This window comes from Puntigrus tetrazona, chromosome 3 (assembly GCF_018831695.1).
Source record: "Puntigrus tetrazona isolate hp1 chromosome 3, ASM1883169v1, whole genome shotgun sequence".
In the NCBI taxonomy this organism is placed as follows: Eukaryota; Metazoa; Chordata; class Actinopteri; order Cypriniformes; family Cyprinidae; genus Puntigrus; species Puntigrus tetrazona.
This window is the reverse complement of record NC_056701.1, coordinates 5,019,021-5,040,834: the sequence shown is the minus strand read 5'-3', so window position 1 is coordinate 5,040,834 and position 21,814 is coordinate 5,019,021. Positions and strand designations below refer to the sequence as shown.

Below are 21,814 nucleotides of genomic sequence, written 5' to 3'. Positions count from 1 at the left end.
TCTGTTTCTCTGGTCTGTTTCGGTTTCTGATCATTGGTTCACTGTATTTCTTCTTTTCAAATATGTGTCTTAAGTCGCATGGATATATTTGTGGCAAAAGACAAAAAAACATTGTATGAATCAAAATCATCAATGCCAAAAATCTTTAGGGTAATAATTAATATAATGCTCCAAGAAGATATGTTGTAAATTTCCTACCATAAATATATTGAAATGTAATTTTTGATTTATAATATGCATTGCTGAGAACTTTTTTGGATAAATTTAAAGGTGATTTTCTCAGTATTTTTTGCACTCTCAGATTCCAGATTTGTAATTAAATGTATCTCGGTCAAATATTGTGCCATCCTGACATCAGTACATCAGTGCAAAGCTTGTTTAGTCAGATGCATAAATCTAAATTTTGAAAGATTTACACCGAATGGTTTTATGGTACAGGGTCACAAATGTCAAATGCATTATGGGTACGCAGCAAGGGTTTGTATATCTGTGTTGTCCAGGAGGCAGCTCTTTTTCACTAGAGCTGATTTGAAGTGACTTCATATGAGTGAGGTGTTCCTGCGGCCCTCTGGTCCACCTGGCCAGAACCCACCGCCTGTAAATTTGATATAATGAAGCGTTCCAGCAAGCGGCGATATTGGCCAGAGACACGGGCCACGAGCGAAAGAGAGCGATCTGACTGGTGCAGAGAGGGTGGGATAGTCGGGAGAACACGAGCCTATTTCAGAGTGTTTAGATGAGAAGCAGTCGTCATGTCGTTTGATGCAGCTCGTACACTCAAGAACCGTTTTTTAATTTCTTTGGCGTCTCAAGTGCTCAGGCTCTGGGCGGTTTAAGATGTAAAGCTCCGCAGGATTAGGTTTGTAAGAAGAGGATGAGGAGGAGGAGACGTGAGCGACAGGGGTCGTCGACTTGGTCAGAGGGCGGTCAGCACAGAGCTTAGGGGGAGTGATGGAGACAGATAGAGGTCTTCAGGAGGTCTTGCTTACATCAACTCACGGCTCACGCAACCTGGAGATGAGTTTGAGTTCAGTTCAAGAGCAGGGCCTCACTCTGCAAGACTTCTAACCAAAATAATGAATGCATCAGGTATCAGGAACTGACAAAAAAACCCATAAAACATTGGTTATATATATATATATATATATATATATATATATATATATATATATATATATATATTAGTGTAACTATGCACGTATATGTATTGAATTGTTTGGTATGAGGCTTTCGGTTTGGTATGCATTACAAACCGAATGGTTAATCAAACTAATCCTGTTATATTTGGAAAATACAACACTCAACAAGGACCAAACGATGTGCAACAATATATTATTAAAAAGATCAATTATTTGCACTATTAAGATGATTTGGCATTTCCACTTAATGACTTGTTACTTTTTAGTAGGTCTATTTTTATAATGAAGTTACTTTAAATTAAGATTACAAATAATTAGCAATGATTATTTTATATATTTGTACATTTTTCTAGATACATTTCTACGTAGTATACTTGTTCCTGTTTGCAATTGTAGTGCAGCTGATGCAGACCCCATGCTCTGCTCACCTGCTCTGGTAATAATAGCTTTGCCGGATTATACAGTTTTTGGACAATCAGTTATATCTGATTCTGTTGCATGGAAATGAAAAGAAAAATTGTGTTTTGCTATTTAATATTAAAGTAACACTTTACAATAAGGTTCCGTTTAGTTAACAAAAAATGAACAATACTTTTATTACACTATTTATTAATCTGTCTTGATGTTGGTTAATGATAATACAGTTCAGAGCGCATCAACTGCTAACAAGCACAGCTGTTGATTTTAATAATGCATTAATGTCGCAGTAAACCGATATTAATAAATGAATTAAGAAACTATTGTTCATTCTTTCTTCATGTTAACTATAGTAAGCAGCTAATGTTAACTAATGAACCCTATTCTAAAGCGTTATCATTATTAATATAAAATCTGTCCAGTTTCATTACTTTAAATAAAATAAAAGTCTGTTTATTTTATAGGCTTGTGTTTTAAATTCAGCATCATTAAAATTGTGGTAAAATAAAAGTCCTTTGAAAGTGCTTTATATTATTTAATAATATAATAAATAATCATTATAAAGCATTTTACATGCAGAATTGTTAGGTTCACCCCTAAAAATTGTACTTGCATAACTTACATGATGTTGTATTCAATAGAGAGAAGGATGTGGCCTTTCCAGATCAAGATATGTTTGTTCAGCTATTAGTTTTGTTTTTTTTTTCTTGGCACTTTTTCCTTGATCATTTTTTTCATTCTTCTCCTGCTTATGGTGATGTTCTCTGTCTGGTTTGATGTTTCATGTTTTGGTTTTTATATTAATAGATGTCTGCTCGTCTGTATGACCATAAGACATAGTTGGGAGAAAGAAAAAAGAGAGTCAGAAAGAAAAGCAAAGGCAATGGAGGAGAGCAGAGAGGGAGGAACAGGGTGGGAGCTAGAAGTGAATCATGAACCAAGTGCATTTCCAACTTTGCAATCTGATTTTTCCAGTCCATTTTGTCAGTGGCAGCTGTAGTGTGTGTGTGTGTGTGTGTGTGTGTGTACTGTACATACTCTCACATCTCGCTTCTATTAGCACATGTAAACTTTGCTCAGCTCCTCTGTTTCTGATTAAGATTCGTAAAAATACACCATTTACTCACGATATCATTGGATTTCTCCATTTCTCTCTCTGCAGCTTGTTTTATCTGAGTGCATTTCAACAGACTTTCCAATTTCCCGTTTCGTAGGCTGACATTTTATCACAAATACACACATTGCACTCTTTAAGACAGGTTTGAGAGATCAGGGGCGGTTTACTCATTAGCACTGTATGATTTTTTTTTTGTTGTTGTTACATTTTTGCTTCTTTTTTGTTCTTAATGTGGCTGCAGAGTTTGTCCAAAAACATTTTTTGATTGCATTTCAACATAACTATTAAAATAATAATATTCTAAGTATTAATAATAACAATATTAATAAAGAAAAAAAAATTAACTGTAAAATAAACAATTAAGCATTTATTTATTTTTAATTTAATTTGTTGTCATGTCATTTTTAAAATAAGCCGGCATTCTTAATATTGCTTAGTGCAATTATTAAATTACTTAATAAACTTAAACTACATAATTTAATGAACTAAGGTAAAAAAAAAAAAAAGTATTAGTATACATTAAAATGTTGTAATTGTGACTTCATTTTAATACGGCTATAAAATAGTATAAGGAATAACAATATAAAAAGTGCTAAAAATTTAATTTTACAGTACAGTTTTGAAATTACAAATTGAATAACTTTATTAGTTTATTTAGCTTTAATTTCGGTGGAAAACTGCAGGGAGCCCTTACTTTTTCTCTTTTGTTGAGGTCGAGAAAACAAGTTTTATTTTTTGTCAATTGTAACTTAGCTTTCGTTTAGCATCACTAAAACTAATTTTATTCTCATCACAAGCTACTTTGATCACGCGAGCAAAAAAGTAAAGTAAATATTTAGCCTAATATTGTCATGTTTGCATTCTACGTTAAACTGTATTCTATTCGATTCTATTCCACAAAATTGCAGTCAGAGAATATTCCATTCCAAAGAAATCCATCGGTTTTTCCTCAAAGTTAGAAGTGCAGAAAACGGGTGAGAATCGAGCAGATTAACATAACTGTGTAGCTCCTGAGTATTTCTGGCTTGTCAGTCTTATTTAATTTCATTCATTCAGGTCTCTGCTCACACACATACACGTCTCTCCGCATTTTCATCTGTTTTTCTTTTTCTGTCTCGCTGTCGCATCCCTCCACCTACTTTTTCTTTTCCTCCATCACTTTTCCCTCACACCTCCTCTGCTTTTCCTGTTTTAGTCTCACCCCCTTGTCCTCCCATATCTGTCTCTCTCTGTGTCTCTCTCTCTCTATCTCTTTCCAAAGCTGTTTTTCATAAAGCGTTGGCTGGAATGGCAGATCCCAGAGGCGTAGTGTGAAACACTAGACTCCGATGGAGCAGGAGCCAAACAGATGCAGCCCCTCGTCTCAACATATACCTCAGCCCCTCTGTCTCTCTCTCTTTCTCTTTCTCTTTATCTGTCTGCCTCTCTCCGCCGTCGACACGCTCCCAAAGTTCCTCAGACTTTCCTGCAACTCTCCACTTTGCTTTTTTGTTAATCTAGCTGGTAAAATAGCTCAAGGTGTATTACTTCTATGAGATACAGTACGCTTGCGTTTTTGTGCACTTCACTCTGAATTGTCTTCCCAGGCTGAGATTCTTAAAGGGACGGTACACACAAAAAACGTCAGTTTGCACCTTCATGCCCCTCAAAATGATTTTATGACCCTGGGTGCACCAGGATCGAACACCAAATAAGCCTTTTAGTAAATGTATATTGGCTGTGCTTTGTCATACAGTGAAAACGGGTTGTGGAAAACGATGGCTGACGACGAAATGTTCAGTGAATTACGACTTAAATTCAGTGTTTTCCTCTGGTGAAGCTATGAAATAACTTCAGAATAGAGCACACTATTGTATAGATGAATATAAAGTGTTAAACAAAACTTTTTATATTTATATTCATTAAATTAATAAATGCATTTATAAACCAGCTGTGGTCAATAGGGAAAAAAAGGTTAGCTCCCTGTGTATTTTCACTAAAATATAAAAAATTGGTGATTTTAACATTTGGAAATTTTTGAATGTTCAGATAAAGAGCCCATTTCTGAGTTTCAGAAAAGAGCCGTAGATTTTAATATTGTAATTTATATATTAATACTTGTACTGTAAGCAAAAAAATTTTACTTTTTATTTTTACTATATATTTAATATGTATGTTTTTGTTATATATATTATATATGTTTTATTACATATATATATTATATATATGTTTTATATCTTACAGATTGTTTATTTTTATTTGTAATAATAATAATTTTGATCATTAACAGTAAGTGTTTTACGGTAAAATATTACAATAGTGATAATTGTTGATAGCAATTGAATAACTTTATTATTATTAAAAATTCTAATTTTATTTTACTTTAAATATTACTAAATATTACAACTATTTTGTTTATTATTTTTTTAGTAATAATACTTTTGTTAATTTTTTTTTTTACGTGCGCACAACACAATAGCAACACTATTTTGTTGTTTTGTTTTGTTCAACGTTTGTGCTCAGTACCGAGTATAATACATATATGTATTAATAAATAACACATAGATACATTAAAATAATACATTAAATATTACCCAAATTCTAGAGCTCTGCAAGCAAGCACAGCAAACCCGGAGCTGCTTTAATCACAACGCAGATCGCAATCGCACGTTTTAATCTTAAATAACACAATTATATATTTTTTTTTCCCTCAATCATGCAGCTCTAGCGGTCACTCACACACAACGTATTTGCTTTGAAAAACACGAGTCACAAGCAGCGGGGTGGAGGAAAAAACGCCTCTTTTTTTAAAAAAAAACTTGAACTTGTGCTCATTTGGGGGATATCGCAAAACACGAGCGCTAAACGTGTCCATCCAGCACACGTGTACATAGAAAAACAATGAGAAAGTAGTGCAGCGGAATAGAAGAAGGCATAGTCCGTGTCCACTTTGACCGTATAGATAAGAGCGTTTGTAAGGAGGTGTTTGGGAGGATGACTGTGACGGATCTTCAGGGTTTGATTCTGTTTCCTCTCAGCGAGCGCTCTTGCCAGCGCTCCTCATTCCTGCGAGACAGACAGAGAGATTTAACCTGCTGTTTATGAGCGGGATGAGTTTGACGCATGACCTCCTGACACGAGATCTGATTTAATATTCTCTTATCGCGGAGGTGCCGTCCTGACGAACGAGCCGAGAGCATTAACGTCTTATCTGCTCCAACAGGCCCAAAGACAGATGAGATACGGGCTTAACTCTGCGCCCGTACAGACCGGATTAGATTACATTATTTCAGTTTCATAAGTGGATTGATAGATGATGGAAATCTATTAGCTCGAGGATCGATGGTGAGCCGCTAAAAGCTAAATCACACGCTAAACGGATCTCCTCAAATGACCTTAAAGCCACTAGAGAGTGCAAAGAATATTTTTCCTTGTTCAAAATCCGTTTCGGTTCCGTAATGTGACGTTTCCAGGGCATAAAATGGGGTAATCGGTAACAATTAGTTGTTTTATTTTGATAAAAGGTCAAACTTTACGTTAGAATCTCATGCTTAAGAAAGCAGACGATTGCTTTTTATGCATGGTTTGTTCTCACTGGCTTCTCCAGGAAACCGTCCCGTTCTCACGTTCCTCCGTATGACATGAGGAGGTCCGTCTGCTCGGGTCGTGTGTTTTTCTCATGGTGCCGTGTATCAGCTAATCTTTCTGTGCTATGATATGGGGAACGTAGCTGAAGGAAGTGAGTGTGTGTGTGTGTGTGTGTGTGTGTGTGTGTGTGTGTGTGTGTGCGGGCCTGGCTGACACTCAAGGCTTTTAAGGAAAATAGAAAGTCTAGACGTGTTTATTTGTTCACCCTATCAGATCATGAGATAATGCTCGGACACATACACACATGCTACAGTTTTCTTTTTTTCTTTTTTTCACGCAATCTGTTGCTTCTCCATTTAGTTCAGTCGTGGAAGGAGCTTGTCACACTGTATCGCCGTCTGCAGGTGGGATGTCTCATCACACTGAGATTCAAAGGGCTGCTGATGACATTTAATATACCTTCATTTTTGTTATCTGATGTGATACTTTGTTTTATCTTGCTTAATTTTAGTTTTTGTTTACTTTGTTTTTTCAGCTTCTGAAAACGCTTTTATATCATTGATTTAGTTAAAAGCTAAAATTAAGAGGAAAAACAGTGTTGCAATTTAATAATGTAAATTTTTGTGTTTTTATGTATTGGCTTTTTATATTTTAAAATGTAGTAATTTATATGTGCTTTTGTCATTTTGTATTAGTCTTTTTAATCTTTAATTTCAGATTTAATTTTAGTAACTTATGTTTATATACATTAAGTTATTTCCCAATACAATTAAAAAAAATATATATATATATATATATATATATATATATATATATATATATATATATATATATATATATATATATATATATATATATTTTATTTGCCAAGACAACATTTCACATCACTTTTTTTACTTTTTTATTTAAATAAAAAAATATATATATGAATTTTTTATTAAATAGTTTTTTACATTTTGATTTTACTTAACCAGCAATAGAATTAATAAAAAATTATTAATTCAAGTTCTTTATACAGTATTTTATAAATTCTACTTTATTAGTTATTAATAATGTAAGTTTATCCAAATGTCACCCTATTTGTAATTGCCACACAAATGCTATTCTCAACGCAAATCATGCTCAGAAATGCGTTTTAAAAGACACTGGGCTCATATCTTAAGCAGCTAACTTTAATTGTTTGACTATAGTTTAACTACAGTATTATCTAGTTCATTCATCGGCTGTATCCCATGCTCCTCTTTCGCCATCTCTCCGTGTCTCTTTCTGCTACTCAGACCCTCATCAGCTAAAATAAGCACATGCGTTCTTTAACAGCCGTTAGTTTATGTGTTTGTGTGTAGTTTTACAGCGCTCGTAAAACACCTCCACTCAGTTTGGAGTGATTATCTGCGTGTTTACCAGCCCAAATAAATGCTCTCCGGCTCTCCGGCGAGGCTTTTCAGCTGCCACGGTGAACTTGCTCTGGATTCGGTGGCTTTAGTCGTGCAGTTGTGTAGCCGACCGGAGTTCAGTCGTGTCGTTGTTCTCCGTGAGGCTGGTTTGTGTTGTTGAGATGCTGCGCTGGAATACGTTGGAGAGAAGTGCTGCGTGAATGGTACTTTACGGGCGCATTATGTAATGGTGTGATGAAGGGGGAAGACCACACAGGAAAACCAGATGGACTTCCTGAAACAAAGAGAGGGTCGAGTCTCGGCATAAAGCCTGGTCCACTTTACATCTGATTGTGGCCAAGAAGTGTCCGTTTCCACTGATTGACACGTGAAGCCACCAGCTTCTGTAGTTTACTGCGTGTTTATCCAGTTTCTAAAGCACTCTTCAGACACTTGTTATATTTACAATTAACAGTAAGTGTAGTTAGATGCAGGTTTTTTAATACTTTTATACAAAGTGGTTTGGATGGTATGGATGCTTAATTTAAATTAATTCATATTTTTATTTAAACGACAGTTTTATATGTAAATGACAAATATTAACGACAAAAGAAAAAAAATTATGTATATTATTTTATTAATATATCGTATTTAATTTCATTTAGTATGACAACTAATTAGAATGATTTTCAGTATTTTAATAAGTAGATATCAGAATAAGTATGTCGTTTTATTTTTTACATAAATATGTTTGTTATGCTGAATATCTCACCAATAGTTTGATATTTTATTTGAAACATTAAAGCTGAGTTTTTAACATGCTTTAAATGCTTTCTGTTTATATAAAAATCCCTTTTGTGAAGTCAGTGTGGTGCAGACAGCAGAATTGGACATTTAATTTGATAGCTCTCACTATTTGCCTCATTCTGCTTTCAATATTTCAATCTCACGATCTCTTCTGTGAGCCATAATGACAGAATGAAGACATGAAGATGTAAGGTCAGGGTGTGAATGCTCTCTCTGTCTGTCTCTCTCTCTCTCTCTTTCTCTCTCTCTCTCTCTCTCTCTCTCTCTCTCTCTCTCTCTCTCTCTCTCTCTCTCTGTCTGTCTGTCTGTCTGTCTCTCTCTCTCTCTCTCTCTCTCTCTCTGTCTGTCTGTCTCTCTCTCTTTCTCTCTCTCTCTGTCTCTCTCTCTCTGTCTATCTATCTGTCTGTCTGTCTCTCTCTCTCTCTCTCTCTCTCTGTCTCTCTCTCTGTCTCTCTCTCTCTCTGTCTCTCTCTCTGTCTCTCTCTCTCTCTCTCTCTGTCTATCTATCTGTCTGTCTCTCTCTCTCTCTCTCTCTCTCTCTCTCTGTCTCTCTCTCTCTCTCTCTCTCTCTCTCTCTCTCTCTCTCTCTCTCTCTCTCTCTCTCTCTCTCTCTCTCTCTCTCTCTCTCTCTCTCTCTCTCTCTCTCTCTCTCTCTCTCTCTCTCTCTCTCTCTCTCTCTCTCTCTCTCTCTCTCTCTCTCTCTCTCTCTGTCTCTCTCTCTCTCTGTCTATCTGTCTGTCTCTCTCTCTCTCTCTCTCTCTCTCTCTCTCTCTCTCTCTCTCTCTCTCTCTCTCTCTCTCTCTCTCTCTCTCTCTCTCTCTCTCTCTCTCTCTCTCTCTCTCTCTCTCTCTCTCTCTCTCTCTCTCTCTCTCTCTCTCTCTCTCTCTCTCTCTCTCTCTCTCTCTCTCTCTCTCTCTCTCTCTCTCTCTCTCTCTCTCTCTCTCTCTCTCTCTCTCTCTCTCTCTCTCAGTGTCTGTGATCTCAGCCACCACGTCTCTCTTTCACTCTTCCTTCTACACTCCCTCTGCTCCACTTTCTTGGCAAGATCGGACGTTCCCACAGCTCAGCCACGTCTCTCTGCCTGTCTGTCTCTCTCTCGGTTTCAATCTCTCTTTTTGGCAGATCCCGCCTCACATGATACACACACACACACACACACACACACACACACACACACACACACACACACACACACACACACACACACACACACACACACACACACACACACACACACACACACACACACACACACACGTACGTATCATTCTCACATCTTTTATACTCTGATATACAAGCTGACTTGTTAGCATAGTTCACATACTTCGGCCTGTAAACAATCATGCCAGAACCCCATTATTTCAGGTTACGCCTGATTTGTAGTTTCTGAAATCGGGTTTCTGTGATTATGAATCTCTCCCATGAAAACAGTCGTCCAGACAAAAGACATTGCAGACTTAGAAAGTTAACATTTATTAATGGAGTACGCTCAGGCAAGAAGCACTACACCAAGTCAGGTGTCTAAGAAAACAGATATGAATTGTGTTTTGATGCTGTTAGACTTTTAGAATTTTTGGGGGGGTTTGTAAGATTTTATTTATTTGTATTAATTTATGTTTGTTAAGAAAAAGTAGTTTAATTCAGAAAAAAATGCATTAAATTAATGAAAAGCGAGAGCGGAGACATTTGTGATATTTCAAAATGTACGACTAATAATAATAATAACATTGATAACAATAATGTTTTTGAGAAGAACATCATCACATTATAATGATTCAGATGGGTAAAAAAAGTACAGCTTAAAACATATTCAAATAGAACCGTTTTTTTAATTGCAGCTAATCAAAATATAGAAATAAACATATAAATTTTATGCTAAAGCTAAAATGAAGATGAAAAGAACTGCAGAAAAAAGCATTCTCTTAAGCTTAAATAAAATAACACAACATAAGTAAAACAACTTAAACTATGAAAGGTTAAATAACAAAAATATATAGTAATTTTTAAACGCTTCAGGAACAAGATTGTAATGGCTGCTCAGGTGACCAGCACATTTTAATGGCTCAGAAGACTTAATACTGAGTAAAAGTCACATAGATAGCTTTTAATGGCATCTGCGTGTTTGTAAAGGTGCAGCTTGTACACTGTACTAAACATCTTCTTCTAAGGTCCACAGAAGAATAAAACTTATAAAAGTTTAGAATGACACAAAAGTGAGTAAACAATGGCCAGATTTTACATTTGGCAGAACGGTCTATTAAAATGAAGCATTGGTGAGCATAAAAAGACTTCTTTCAAAAACATAAAATCTTACAACCCCAAACGTTCGAGCAGCAGTACATCTTGGGAGTTCAAAAGAAAGCAAACATTATAGAAAGTCGTTTAGATTCTCTTTGAGGTGCAGCACGTCATCGGGTTTTCTTCCAGCTCCCCTCCCAGGCCATTTCACTGTGACCACATATGTTTCACTCTAAACACGGTTTATTTCAGGCCGACGTTTACCTTCCTGAGGTCAGCGAACCCTCTTCTCCTGTGCCCTCCGCTCCCTGGTGGCCATCGAGAGTCACTGCACCCCTCCAGATCTGATCACGATCACCGCTGTGATGCTATTTTGACGCCAGACGCACTAAAAACTGTACTGCGTGCGTTCCTGCCAGCGTTTGCATCAGTGTAAATACAGATGGAAGTTTTAGATGCTAAATTGGGGCGACAGAGCTGAAATCACAGCACACAAACACCCACGGACAGATGTGTGTGTGTGTGTGTTATCGCTCTCCTTTCGGCTCAGTTCTGCATGGGTAGTAAATGGATTAGATTACGATAAGGTGTGTGTGTGTGTGTGTCTTTGATGTGTGTACATAGTAAATGTATAGATTAGACGTTGGCCGTTATCCTCTGAGAGCGGCAGACTGTGTCTATCCGTGCCAGCTGCTTGGTTACATCTCTCTAATCAGACGAGAAGAGGACAGAACATGAAAGAGATGGGCGGCACGCCAACTTTCTCTCTGTTTTTCTCTCTCTCTCTTTTTATTTTTTTTCCCCCTTCTCATCCAGTTTTTCATTTCTCAGCCATACCGCGTGTCCACGTTCCTTTTGCGTTAAAGCTGCTGTTGCGGACGTCTCTATTCCCCCCTCCCCTCCCCGCTCTGCTTCTCGCCGTCTTTCTGTGCTGCGCCGGGTGTGTAGTTGGCACGGAGCGGGCACAGACGGGCACACAGATGGGCAGCGGACGATGCAGGGCAGATCCCTACACACCTGCTCCTCTTTGGCATGACCCAGGCCAGACAAACGCACACGCACACACACACACACACACATGCATAAACAGAAACGTAGAGGATCTACATTTGTGTGGTAAACACAACACGCGCAAGAGCCTTAAAGGGACAGTTCACCCGAAAATAAAAACTGTCATCACTTGCTGCCTTAGATTAGCTATTAGCTAAATCAAATAAGATGAAAATGTAAGTCTTTAAAAGTTGAGATGAATCTCGTATTATTTAAATTAAGTTGAAACTGGATTAATTGTTTTGATTAAGTTAATGCAAAAGCGTATGATGGTTTAACTTAAAATCATATAATTCTCTTAGAGTGTTATTAACTATAATTGCAAATCATTTTCATTAAAATAAATCTGGCTTTGAAATAGAATATCAATTTTAGATTAAAACATACTTTAAAACTAACTGAAGTAAAGTAAGTTTAAGATGAAGTACTAAAAATATTCTGGTTGAAACTGAATTAAACAATAAATTAAAGGCAAATAAAGTATTAATAAATACTAATATAAGTGACTACAACTTCAAGTATAAAAAACTAATTTACTATTTTATATATAAAAATATATACAATTAAGATTAAATTAAATCACAAGCCTTTTTTTCTTAAGCTTAAAAAATACAAAAAAGGAAACTGGATTAAATAACGAAAAATATATTATAAACCCAGTTCCCATGGCTACTTTTTTCTCTGTCAAGCTCCAAAAATGACATTAAAGCACCATAACAATAGTCCATGCAGCTTATATATTATGCTATAGGTCAAAATTAAGTTAATTTTTGATAGCTTACAGTAGCATAAAAATCACATGCATTGCTTTTAATTGTGTTTAACTTTTAATATATGTAAAAGTGCAGCTTCAAAACTGTACCAAACGTCTTCTTTTTAGGCCAATGGAAGACGGTTTGTAGTGACATGAGTTTAATTTTCGGGTAATAAAAAAAGAAATCATCCTCTAGCATTGGATATGCATATTGTAATCATGTACATGATGTTTACTATGCAGTGTGTGCGGCCAGCGATTGCATCAGCAGCACGCCCAAACGCATACAAATGCACATACACGCTCATATTTGCCAGAGGAAACACAAATCCATGCCCAGTTTCCCACCGTAATACCCATGTGCATATTCACACGCATACACGCTTACATGCAAACTCTAAACACACCTGCCACATTACACGTTCACATTTCATATCCGCCCCCCGCCAGCGTCCACATACATATTAATCTACAAACGCGCGGCCGGGGGGGGTCCGGAGCAGGTATAGACCCCCTTTAAAAGCGCAAGCTGCCTGATTTCACTCGCTGCAGGGGCTGCTGGGAAACGCAGGGCTGAGGGGGCGCGGGCACAGGATGGAGTGTGCTTTCATAAGATAGGAAATGAATAAATAAGTGCTGGTGGAGGGGGGCAAATACTCAAATAAAGTCCAATAAAAGAGCTCAGAGAACATCTGTGTGGGATCGCCGTGGGGATTAGGAGGGTTTGGAACATTTTAAGCGCATTACGGATTAAAAAAAAAGGTCAGAATGTTTAGCAACATACCGATAAACCTCTTAAGCAAAACCCAATTGGAAAAGCTGTGCTGCCTCTTCATTCTGCACCATGGTGTGTGTGTGTGTGTGTGTACCTAAGGTGTGGAGGCGTGCATTGGGTTTTTGTATTTTTTTTTTTTTTTTTTTTTTTTTGAGGGAAATGCATTGCACATTTTCATGCGGTATACATTTTCCATGTATTTGTCATCATAAGCCATGACGTTTGATTCCAGGGGATCTAACGTGCCTCTCCAACTAAAACACACACACACAGAGAAGTAATGTTTTCTCTTTAGGGCAAGGATACATTTGGGTCGATTTCATTTGAAGTTAATATAATTCATAATTGACCCTTTTTTAGTTTCTTATTTTACTTTCCACATTCGCAGTCATTCAAAAGTCGGGGATCAGAAGAAGTTGAAAGAAGTCTCGTCTGCTCACCAAAGCTGCATTCATTTGATTAAAAATACAGTAAAAACAGGAATATTGTGAAATATTATTACAGTTGAAAATAACAGTTTTCTATTTTAATACATTTTGTAAAATGTAATTTATTCCTGTGATCAAAGATGAATTTTCAGCATCATTACTCCAGTCTTCAGTGTCACACGATCCTTCAGAAAGCATATACTTTATCTTTCGTAACATTATAAACATCTTTACTGATAATGTTAAAAGATGTAATGTTCATTTAACGTATCCTTGCCGCATAAAAGCATTCATATCAGTAAACTGATGAAATGTTTATTTGTGAAGCTTCAATTGTGATATCAGCGAGATCTTTAGTGTGTTACTACTAGGAGCTTTGTGTGGTTATAGAGTGCTTAACACTTCATAAATCTCATCGCTCAGTAAAAGTCACATCACAAACGGTGCAGGCCAAGTTTGTGCCAAAGTTGAGTATTCAGGATTTGGAGTTTGTTCAGCTCGCTAACACGGAGTATGAGCAATAACGTGAAGAATGCCTCGGTGAAAACCTTTTAGAGATCCTACAGGTCAAGCCTATTAAGTGTACCAGTACAAAGCAAATCATGATTATACTAGCAAATATCTGTTTGCCCTCACGAGCGCAGTCGCTTATGAATATTTGCATGCTAAATGAGTCATTAGTTGGTGCCTTTTAAGAAATGGGCGTGTGAACGATCAACACTTGCCGTTTAGGGATGATAATAGTTTTAAATACCCTGCCAAACTATGGTTTTCATTTGAAACTTACTCGAGAAGTGTTATACCATTATGAAGACAGTTTTGTCGTGATATAAACACTGCCATTATGTGTGTGTGTGTGTGTGTGTCGCTTAGTATCTTTGGCATGTGTGTTCAGGGGTCCTTTGACTGTGTGTGCCGGGAAGATAAGGATTAGCATGAACATTGTTGGATGCAGTAGCTGTGTGTGTGTGTGTGTGTGTGTGTGTGTGTGTGGTTGCATGCTGATAACGGTGTTGATTGGACTCCATAGGCTGGAGTCTGTGCTCTAATAATGGACAGTGTCTCCTTTGTGTGTTTGAGTTTTGATGATCTGGCCCCCTGCTCATCTGCGCTTTGTCTGTGCCCAATAGCGCGGCCTCTCTCATTCACTCGCGTCCAGTTCTGCATAGTGAGCTTCACTAATGTGCCATGTAATTGGATTGGAGGTCATCCGAGACGTCTCCTTAAGCTGCGCTTCATACTTCCACGCCACCAGAGGGCGCTAATCAATACCGTTTATAGCCATTTTGAATTCACAGAATCCATCGGTAGCCTGAGTATTAAACAGAATAGTGATTCTGATTACAACTATATTCATTGTGTAGAATGCAATAAAATGTGATCAGTGGGTGGCCTTAATTAAACTGCCAAGTTTACTTGTCGCATAATTTTTATTAGAATAACTTTTCTCCTTTTAATGAATTGAATTGCAGGTATTTGTTACTTTAAAAGTGTACATTGATAATGCCAGGGTTATTATAGGAAACTCTTTAAGTTACTTGAAATAAAATCAACCGAGAGAGAGAGAGAGAGAGAAAAGTACAATTCACACAACAGAATTACAAAAAATTCAGCTAAAATAAAAATGAAAACATTAAAAAATAAAAATAAATAAATATATATATATATATATATATATAATATAATAATATATATATATATAAGTTAATATAAGAAGTTAATCATATTTTTGAATGGACTGAATAAGATCTGGACTGAAACCCCTTTAAATAAACAAAGTAATACCATCACTATATCATGGTACCACTATAGTAGTTTTTGTTAGGAATATAATATAGAACACTTAGAATGAGATTGCATGAGGTGATTATAGTGTTTTACATCCTGTTGAGTCGATTAAAGTACATTTACTTACATATCAGCTCACAGTATCAGTACGTGTGCTTCTGCGAACAAAACGCGGCGGGAGTCGATATTTTTCCCCCTCAATTAGCGTTTAGCACAAGTAGCTGAAAATAACCTTAATTTGTGAGGCTTTTAGTGTATAGCGCGTTGGTGGAGAGGTTTTCTCTCTGAGAGGAGTGCGTCTGTGTGTGGGTGCTTTTGTAAGCTAGCTGGAATGCTCTGGTACCGCCAATGCTAAGATGGCTGCCAAGCGCTAAGATGGCTGCCAGGATTCCATACAACAACAGCAGCAAGCGAACGAGGGGGTGCGAGAGAGAGAAAAGAAGGAAAGAGGGGTCTGTCGTGTTCATTTTTTCCTTCAAAACGTATAGTGTTGGTTTTTTAAACCACATTCTGCTGCTGCACATAATTAGCGGTGCATGCTAAGGCCAAACACCAATTTCGAGGCAAATCTACAAACCAGAATATCATAGAAGGGAAGCCTTTTTTGACTCGTGCTAGCAAGCGGCTATCCGGAACCCTCCTAGCAACTAGCAAACACGCTAAAAACACTAAGTATGATTGGCTAAAGAGGTGAAACCTTTATCAGTACTCACAACAGACTGGACAGAAAGGCCAAAGTAACCAAGTGACATCCTTCTTAAGGTCTATAGTTAGTCAAAACCTCAGTGCATATAGAAAAAAGGGGGTAGTGAGTCTCGGCCAATTCAAACAGCCGCAGGGGTCTGGTCTCGCTCCAAGATCGCTATACTTTCTAAGATAAAAAGCCTACGGAGACATTGTCCAAACAACTCGATGGCTGCTCACCAGCCTTTGTCTACATCTTATGAGCTATACAGCAGAGTTGGGTTTCACCAGGCTGCTCTCGGATGTATATTTTGCAGATTTATAGATTTTAGATTAGCGGTGCAACTTCAAGCCTAAAAAGGACCGGTGTGTGTGTGTGTGTGTGTTTGTTTCGGTTGTGTTTTTCATTGGACCCGACTGACCAAGCTCAGTTGTGTTTTTTAACACACCTGGGGTCTACATTGCCGGACTAAAGATCTTGTTTCATGGCCGAAAGACCGTTTTGTGGCTTTATGTCTAGATAATGACATTGTTAAATCAAAATAATAAAGTATTATCTTTGTTTATCGATCTAGGCAGAATTTGATTCTTGAAATCCGTGTTATCTGAGGAGTTACTTAAGTCTGTGGTGTTTAATACTTAAGGCTACACATTTGTTCGCTAACCAACAATATGAACAATAGTAATGGTAATGCGTGTTACCAAATCTACTTTTTTTTTTTTATTAGTACTTTCAGCAAGAATGCATTCATTTGATCAAAAGGGGGAGAATTATAGACATTTATAACGTTACAAAAGCTTTCTGTTTCAAGCTGTTCTTTTGAACTTAAAATACAACTTTCAAAGCTGTTTCCACAAAAATATTTTTGATCATTTTAGACTGATGCTGAAAATTCAGATTAGCATCGCAGAAAAAAACATGTGTTAAAATTGTAAAAAATATTTCACTATATTAGTTATTTTATTCAAAAAAATGCAGCCTTGGTGAACAGAAGAGACTTCTTTCAAAAAAGCTAAAAAAAAAAACCCTCCATTGCCAGAGTTTTGAACGATAATGTGTAACGAGTCAAATACCAACTAACTACAAGACAGAACATCAGATTTCACGTATAAAGGTCCAGATTTTGCCTGAATATCATGTAAATGATCCAGAACCGGAGCACATTTTGCATGTCTCATTTCCAGCTGTGTCGTCTCAGCGCTACATTGAATATGTGCTGGCAGAGAATATATAGAATGTTCTACATCTGCTAATTGATTCAGGCACCTTTGGACTGAACCCAGCCGTCCCATGTTTAATCTGCTCTCTTTTTTTCCTCCTCCTCTCTTTCTCTCTCTCTTTCTGTCGGCTTTGCAGAATCTGGACAATCGGATAACTCCAACCAACAAGGAGAAGCAGACATCAAGCCTCCGCCCAATGGTGGGTCAAGCATAATGAAACACACTCACACACACTCATACAAACAACTACACACTAGACCGCTCTAAAGGGATTTTACAGCCTAATGCCAAACCAGAAGTTAAAGTCTTTTGTTCAAATACATATGAATTTAATATGAAGGTGCATGGAACAACCAAAAATGACTTCTTGGTTCTCTAAAGAACTGCTCAGTTAAAGATTCTTAAAATCCAACCTCAATTTTGTCAGACAAACTCTGTTCTGGAAGTATCTGTTCGTAACCTTTTAAAATTGCTAAACAAACTCAAACACACTAGCTTCACTAGTTTCACTAGCTCGTTGAATTTGGGTACATAAGTAAAAACATTTTGTAGGACTTAAAATTATGGTTTTTGTAAGTACAGTCCAACTTGAAGTTCATACAAGCTTTTAAGCTTCTTTTTTCATAGCGTAAAGAACATTTTAACCTTTTTTCGCTCCAAAGAGTGTTTTTCTCAAATGGAAAGGTTCTTTATGGAACCATAGCGGAAATAAAGAACCTTTTATTTTAACTTTATTTTTTGTTGTGAATAACAAAAGGAGATGTTCTATGGATATTTTCACCACTTATTTTTAAAGGAAGTAATGTCAGCCTTTAGCTTAACTACTTAACCACTAGCTACTAGCTGAACGTTATATTAGGTTTGGAACAACATGATTCTATGGTTCCATGAGATAACTTGTATATCCATGGAATCATTTTGTTCCACAAGAGGTTCTTCTGATTAATAAAATATTCTTCCCACTGAGAAAAGAATGACTTTTTTAAGAACGTTTAAATGAAAGCTCTTTTGGGGGAACTTTATTGGGATGCTTAATTTTTAATTGGCTTTAAGAACTATTACAAAAACAGTTTCTTTATAGTGGATTCTTGATGTTCTTCACACACACACACACACACACACACACAAAAGGTTCTTTGAAGAACTGTTTACTGAACTCTTTTTGCCAAAGCTAATAATGGTTCTTCTGCGCTGCAGAGTCATTATTAATATCTTCTGGCACTTCCACAAGATTTTTTTGTTCTTCGCTGAGCCTTAAAATTTAGCAAAAACTATTGAGGAGCCTTGATTGTTCAAGAAGCAGTTCACTTAAACTCAATAGAATCACATCCGAAGTTGTCATTAAATGCCGCGAGCGAGCAACCTCCGGTTAGCAATGGTGGAAACGGCGTGATGAAATCCCAACTCTACACAATCAACGTGTCAGCCACCATTCTCCGCTGCCTGCCAGTCAGCAGATGGATCTGTGGGTGAGCCGCGCTCTCCTTGGACCTCCGTGCGCACAAATACGGGCCGATTGATACCGTAAGCCGCTTTATTTACGTTAATAAGGTCACATGCTCGCCCGACTCTCGCACAAACACAGAGTGTGAGCGAAAGCCATTTCCATCCAAGCTTATTATAGTGAAGTGTTGCTAGGCCGGCTGTGACGGAGAATGGTGGAACGCTCATAAATCACTCGGTGATTGGCTGATGGGAACCACATGGCTGCGGCGCGGGCGACACTGAGCTCATGCACGGGCCTCGCTGCGGTTAACCGCACACACACACACACACACACACACTGACCTCAGCCAGCACTACAGATGGGTGTGGAAGCATGGCTCATTCACCCGTTTTGCCCACACACACAAAAGTACATATTGAAAGCCCATATGCACAGCGAAAGCAAATACGTTTGTATATTTGTATGCAGCATCGCACACACATACTTAAGTGTGACATAAAGCATTTTTAGTGTCCTCGTTAAGTTTTAGCTGAGATTGGAGTGCTGGGTTGGAGTTAACCATAAGTACGGGGTAGCCTGTTATTCCTTAGAGACGGAGAACATATGCCAACCGATGACTGTAATTATATGCTCCCGGCCTTTTTATGACAATTGAGCCCAGTTTATTTTGTGTGTGCGTGTGTTTGACAGGTGCAGATGAGTAAATACGGGATTTTTTTTTTTTTGTATAATTTGTCGGTGTAGTGTTTTCATTTCTGGCCTCTCTTCTCTTTCTCTCCAGGGCACTTGAGTTTCCAGGACTGCTTCGTGACGTCAGGCGTATGGAACGTGGCCGAGCTGGTCCGTGTGTCACAGAGTAAGTCACATGAGCAGCGTCTTTCTGAATATCAACTTTTTATTGAAACGAAATGCTCGTCTTCTTATCATAAGTCCTTTATAAATCCCTTTATAAGCCCCCAAAAATCTACAAGTAAAACAATATATGGAATATATTAATATCGCTAAATTTTCAGCATGGTCACGCTAGTCTTTACGGTCACACGATCCTTCAGAAATCAGTCTAATATGCTCATTCGCTGCTCTTATTATTATCAATGTTGAAAACATTGTTTCGCTGCTTCATGTTATTGCGAAAACCATGGTAAGAGTTTGTTTCTGATCAGAAATCTCTCTGTCTGTATCTAATTTAGCACCAGTTGCCACAGCAGCCGGACCCAACTTCTCTCTGGCCGACCTTGACAGTCCAGGATATTACAACATCAACCTGGGTCGCCGCTCTATTACGTCCACACCATCGACCAGGTACACACACACACACACACATACAGAGCTCCCTTTCCTTTCATTTTATGCCAGGATTTTTAAAATATTTTTGATGCCAAAAAGTGAGTCGGCTCTCTTCTAAAATATAAATATAAAACAAAATTATATTGGCATATATCATCCATGTCACTTTTTTTTTTTAAAGACCCCTAGCACTCTTTCACAACCTCACATTAAAAACAACTACTCCAACATTTGGTTTTGTTTGTTGCTTTTTTTAGAACATTAAATTTAATGTATTTAATTTAATTACTACATTTAAAATATGAATTTGCACAGCACATTTGCATATGAATAATTTGGCTTAGAATATGAGTTTTAGAACTAGATCAGATATTATGCATATAAAAAACAGAAGAAAATACTAAAGCAAAAGTTAGAATTTTTTTGAGACAAAGCTTTGCTACGTTTCTGACTAAATACTACTAAACCCTTGCATGTCAGCTTTACGAATTAATCTCTCTCTAGTTTAATGCATGTCGGTAGCTCCCACGCGTTCTTGCTTTTCTCTTTGTTCGTATATATTTCTGTCTATCTTTTATCCTACTATTTTCTCTGCCTTTCACCTTTGTCTGTTTGATTGCTGTCATTTTTGTCTCTTTATCTTTCTCTTTTCCTGTCCCTTCTCTCTCTCGCCTTGTCGCCATGTTTCAAACGCTGCAGGACTGAGATGGAGTTGTATGCCAGTCTCCCGCGGAGGTACTCCACACTTCCTGTCGTCTGATTCACTTCGAGCTCTGCTGTCTCGCTCTGCTGTCTTTGCTCATCTAATGTCTCATTCTGCTATGATAACCTTTGCTCTCGAAACATCGATTGACTGTTACGCATTTCTGTTGTAATGCTTTATAGTGTAATCATTTTTATAAAGCAATACTTCGCCTAAAAATGAAAATTTACTCAACCTTTAATGTAGGTTTACTTTAGAGGTTGTTTCTTCGTTAGAACAGTTTTGGAGAAATGTTCCGTTACATCACGTCACTTGCTCGCCAATGGAGTGAATGGGTGCCGTCAGGATGAGAGGCCAAACAGCTGACAAAAAACATCACAACTATCCATACCACTCCAGTCCATCAGTTAACATCTTGTGAAGTGAAAAGCTGTGCGTTTGTAAGAAAAAAAAATCATGCTTGAACTAAAACAGTTGCTTCCAACTACTACTATTACTATGCTCAAAAATATAATAATGTTGCTTTTATGAGGAAAAGAACCCAGACTCAGAAGAGAAATAAAGCAGTCTAAAACAGATCTAAACCGATATGAGTGAATTTTGACGTGAGTGAAGGAGGACGCGACGGGTATTTCGCTCAGAAGTGACGGTTTAAGTTTAAACGACCTTAAAACCAATGAAGAATTTGTGTTTTACAAGCACACAGCCTTTCACTTCACGAGGCATTAACTAATGGTCTGGAGTTGTTTGGACTACTTGAGGATTATTTGTGTGTTTTTTAGTTGTTCTGACGGCACCTATTCACTGCAGAAGAGCGACTGTAATGATACATTTCTCAAAATCTCTTACAATGAAAGAACTAACTCAAATACATCTTGGCTTTGGTGCGAGTAAATATTCAGCAAATGTTCGGTTTTTTGGGGCGAGCTGTTCCTTTGAAACATTCCTTTTGAAACTTAAAAAAATAAAAAGTCGAGAAAAGTTAAAGTTAAGCCTTTAAATGAGAATAAAAAAATGTA

General features: G+C 37.3%; 1 protein-coding gene across 14 annotated transcripts in view; it reads left to right on the top strand.

Moving 5' to 3' along the window:
- nfixb (nuclear factor I/Xb) overlaps nt 1–21,814 on the top strand; it is a 227,670-nt gene that overhangs the window by 178,726 nt on the left and 27,130 nt on the right. For 10 of the 14 annotated variants that reach the window (XM_043235377.1, XM_043235371.1, XM_043235370.1 and 7 more), the window contains 4 exons: nt 17,495–17,557; nt 19,587–19,661; nt 19,996–20,107; nt 20,792–20,827. In XM_043235377.1, the coding sequence (XP_043091312.1) occupies nt 17,495–17,557; nt 19,587–19,661; nt 19,996–20,107; nt 20,792–20,827 (286 nt within the window). The remainder of the gene's footprint in view (nt 1–17,494; nt 17,558–19,586; nt 19,662–19,995; nt 20,108–20,791; nt 20,828–21,814) is intronic. The other 4 variants (XM_043235382.1, XM_043235384.1, XM_043235383.1 and 1 more) reach the window with 1 other exon arrangement.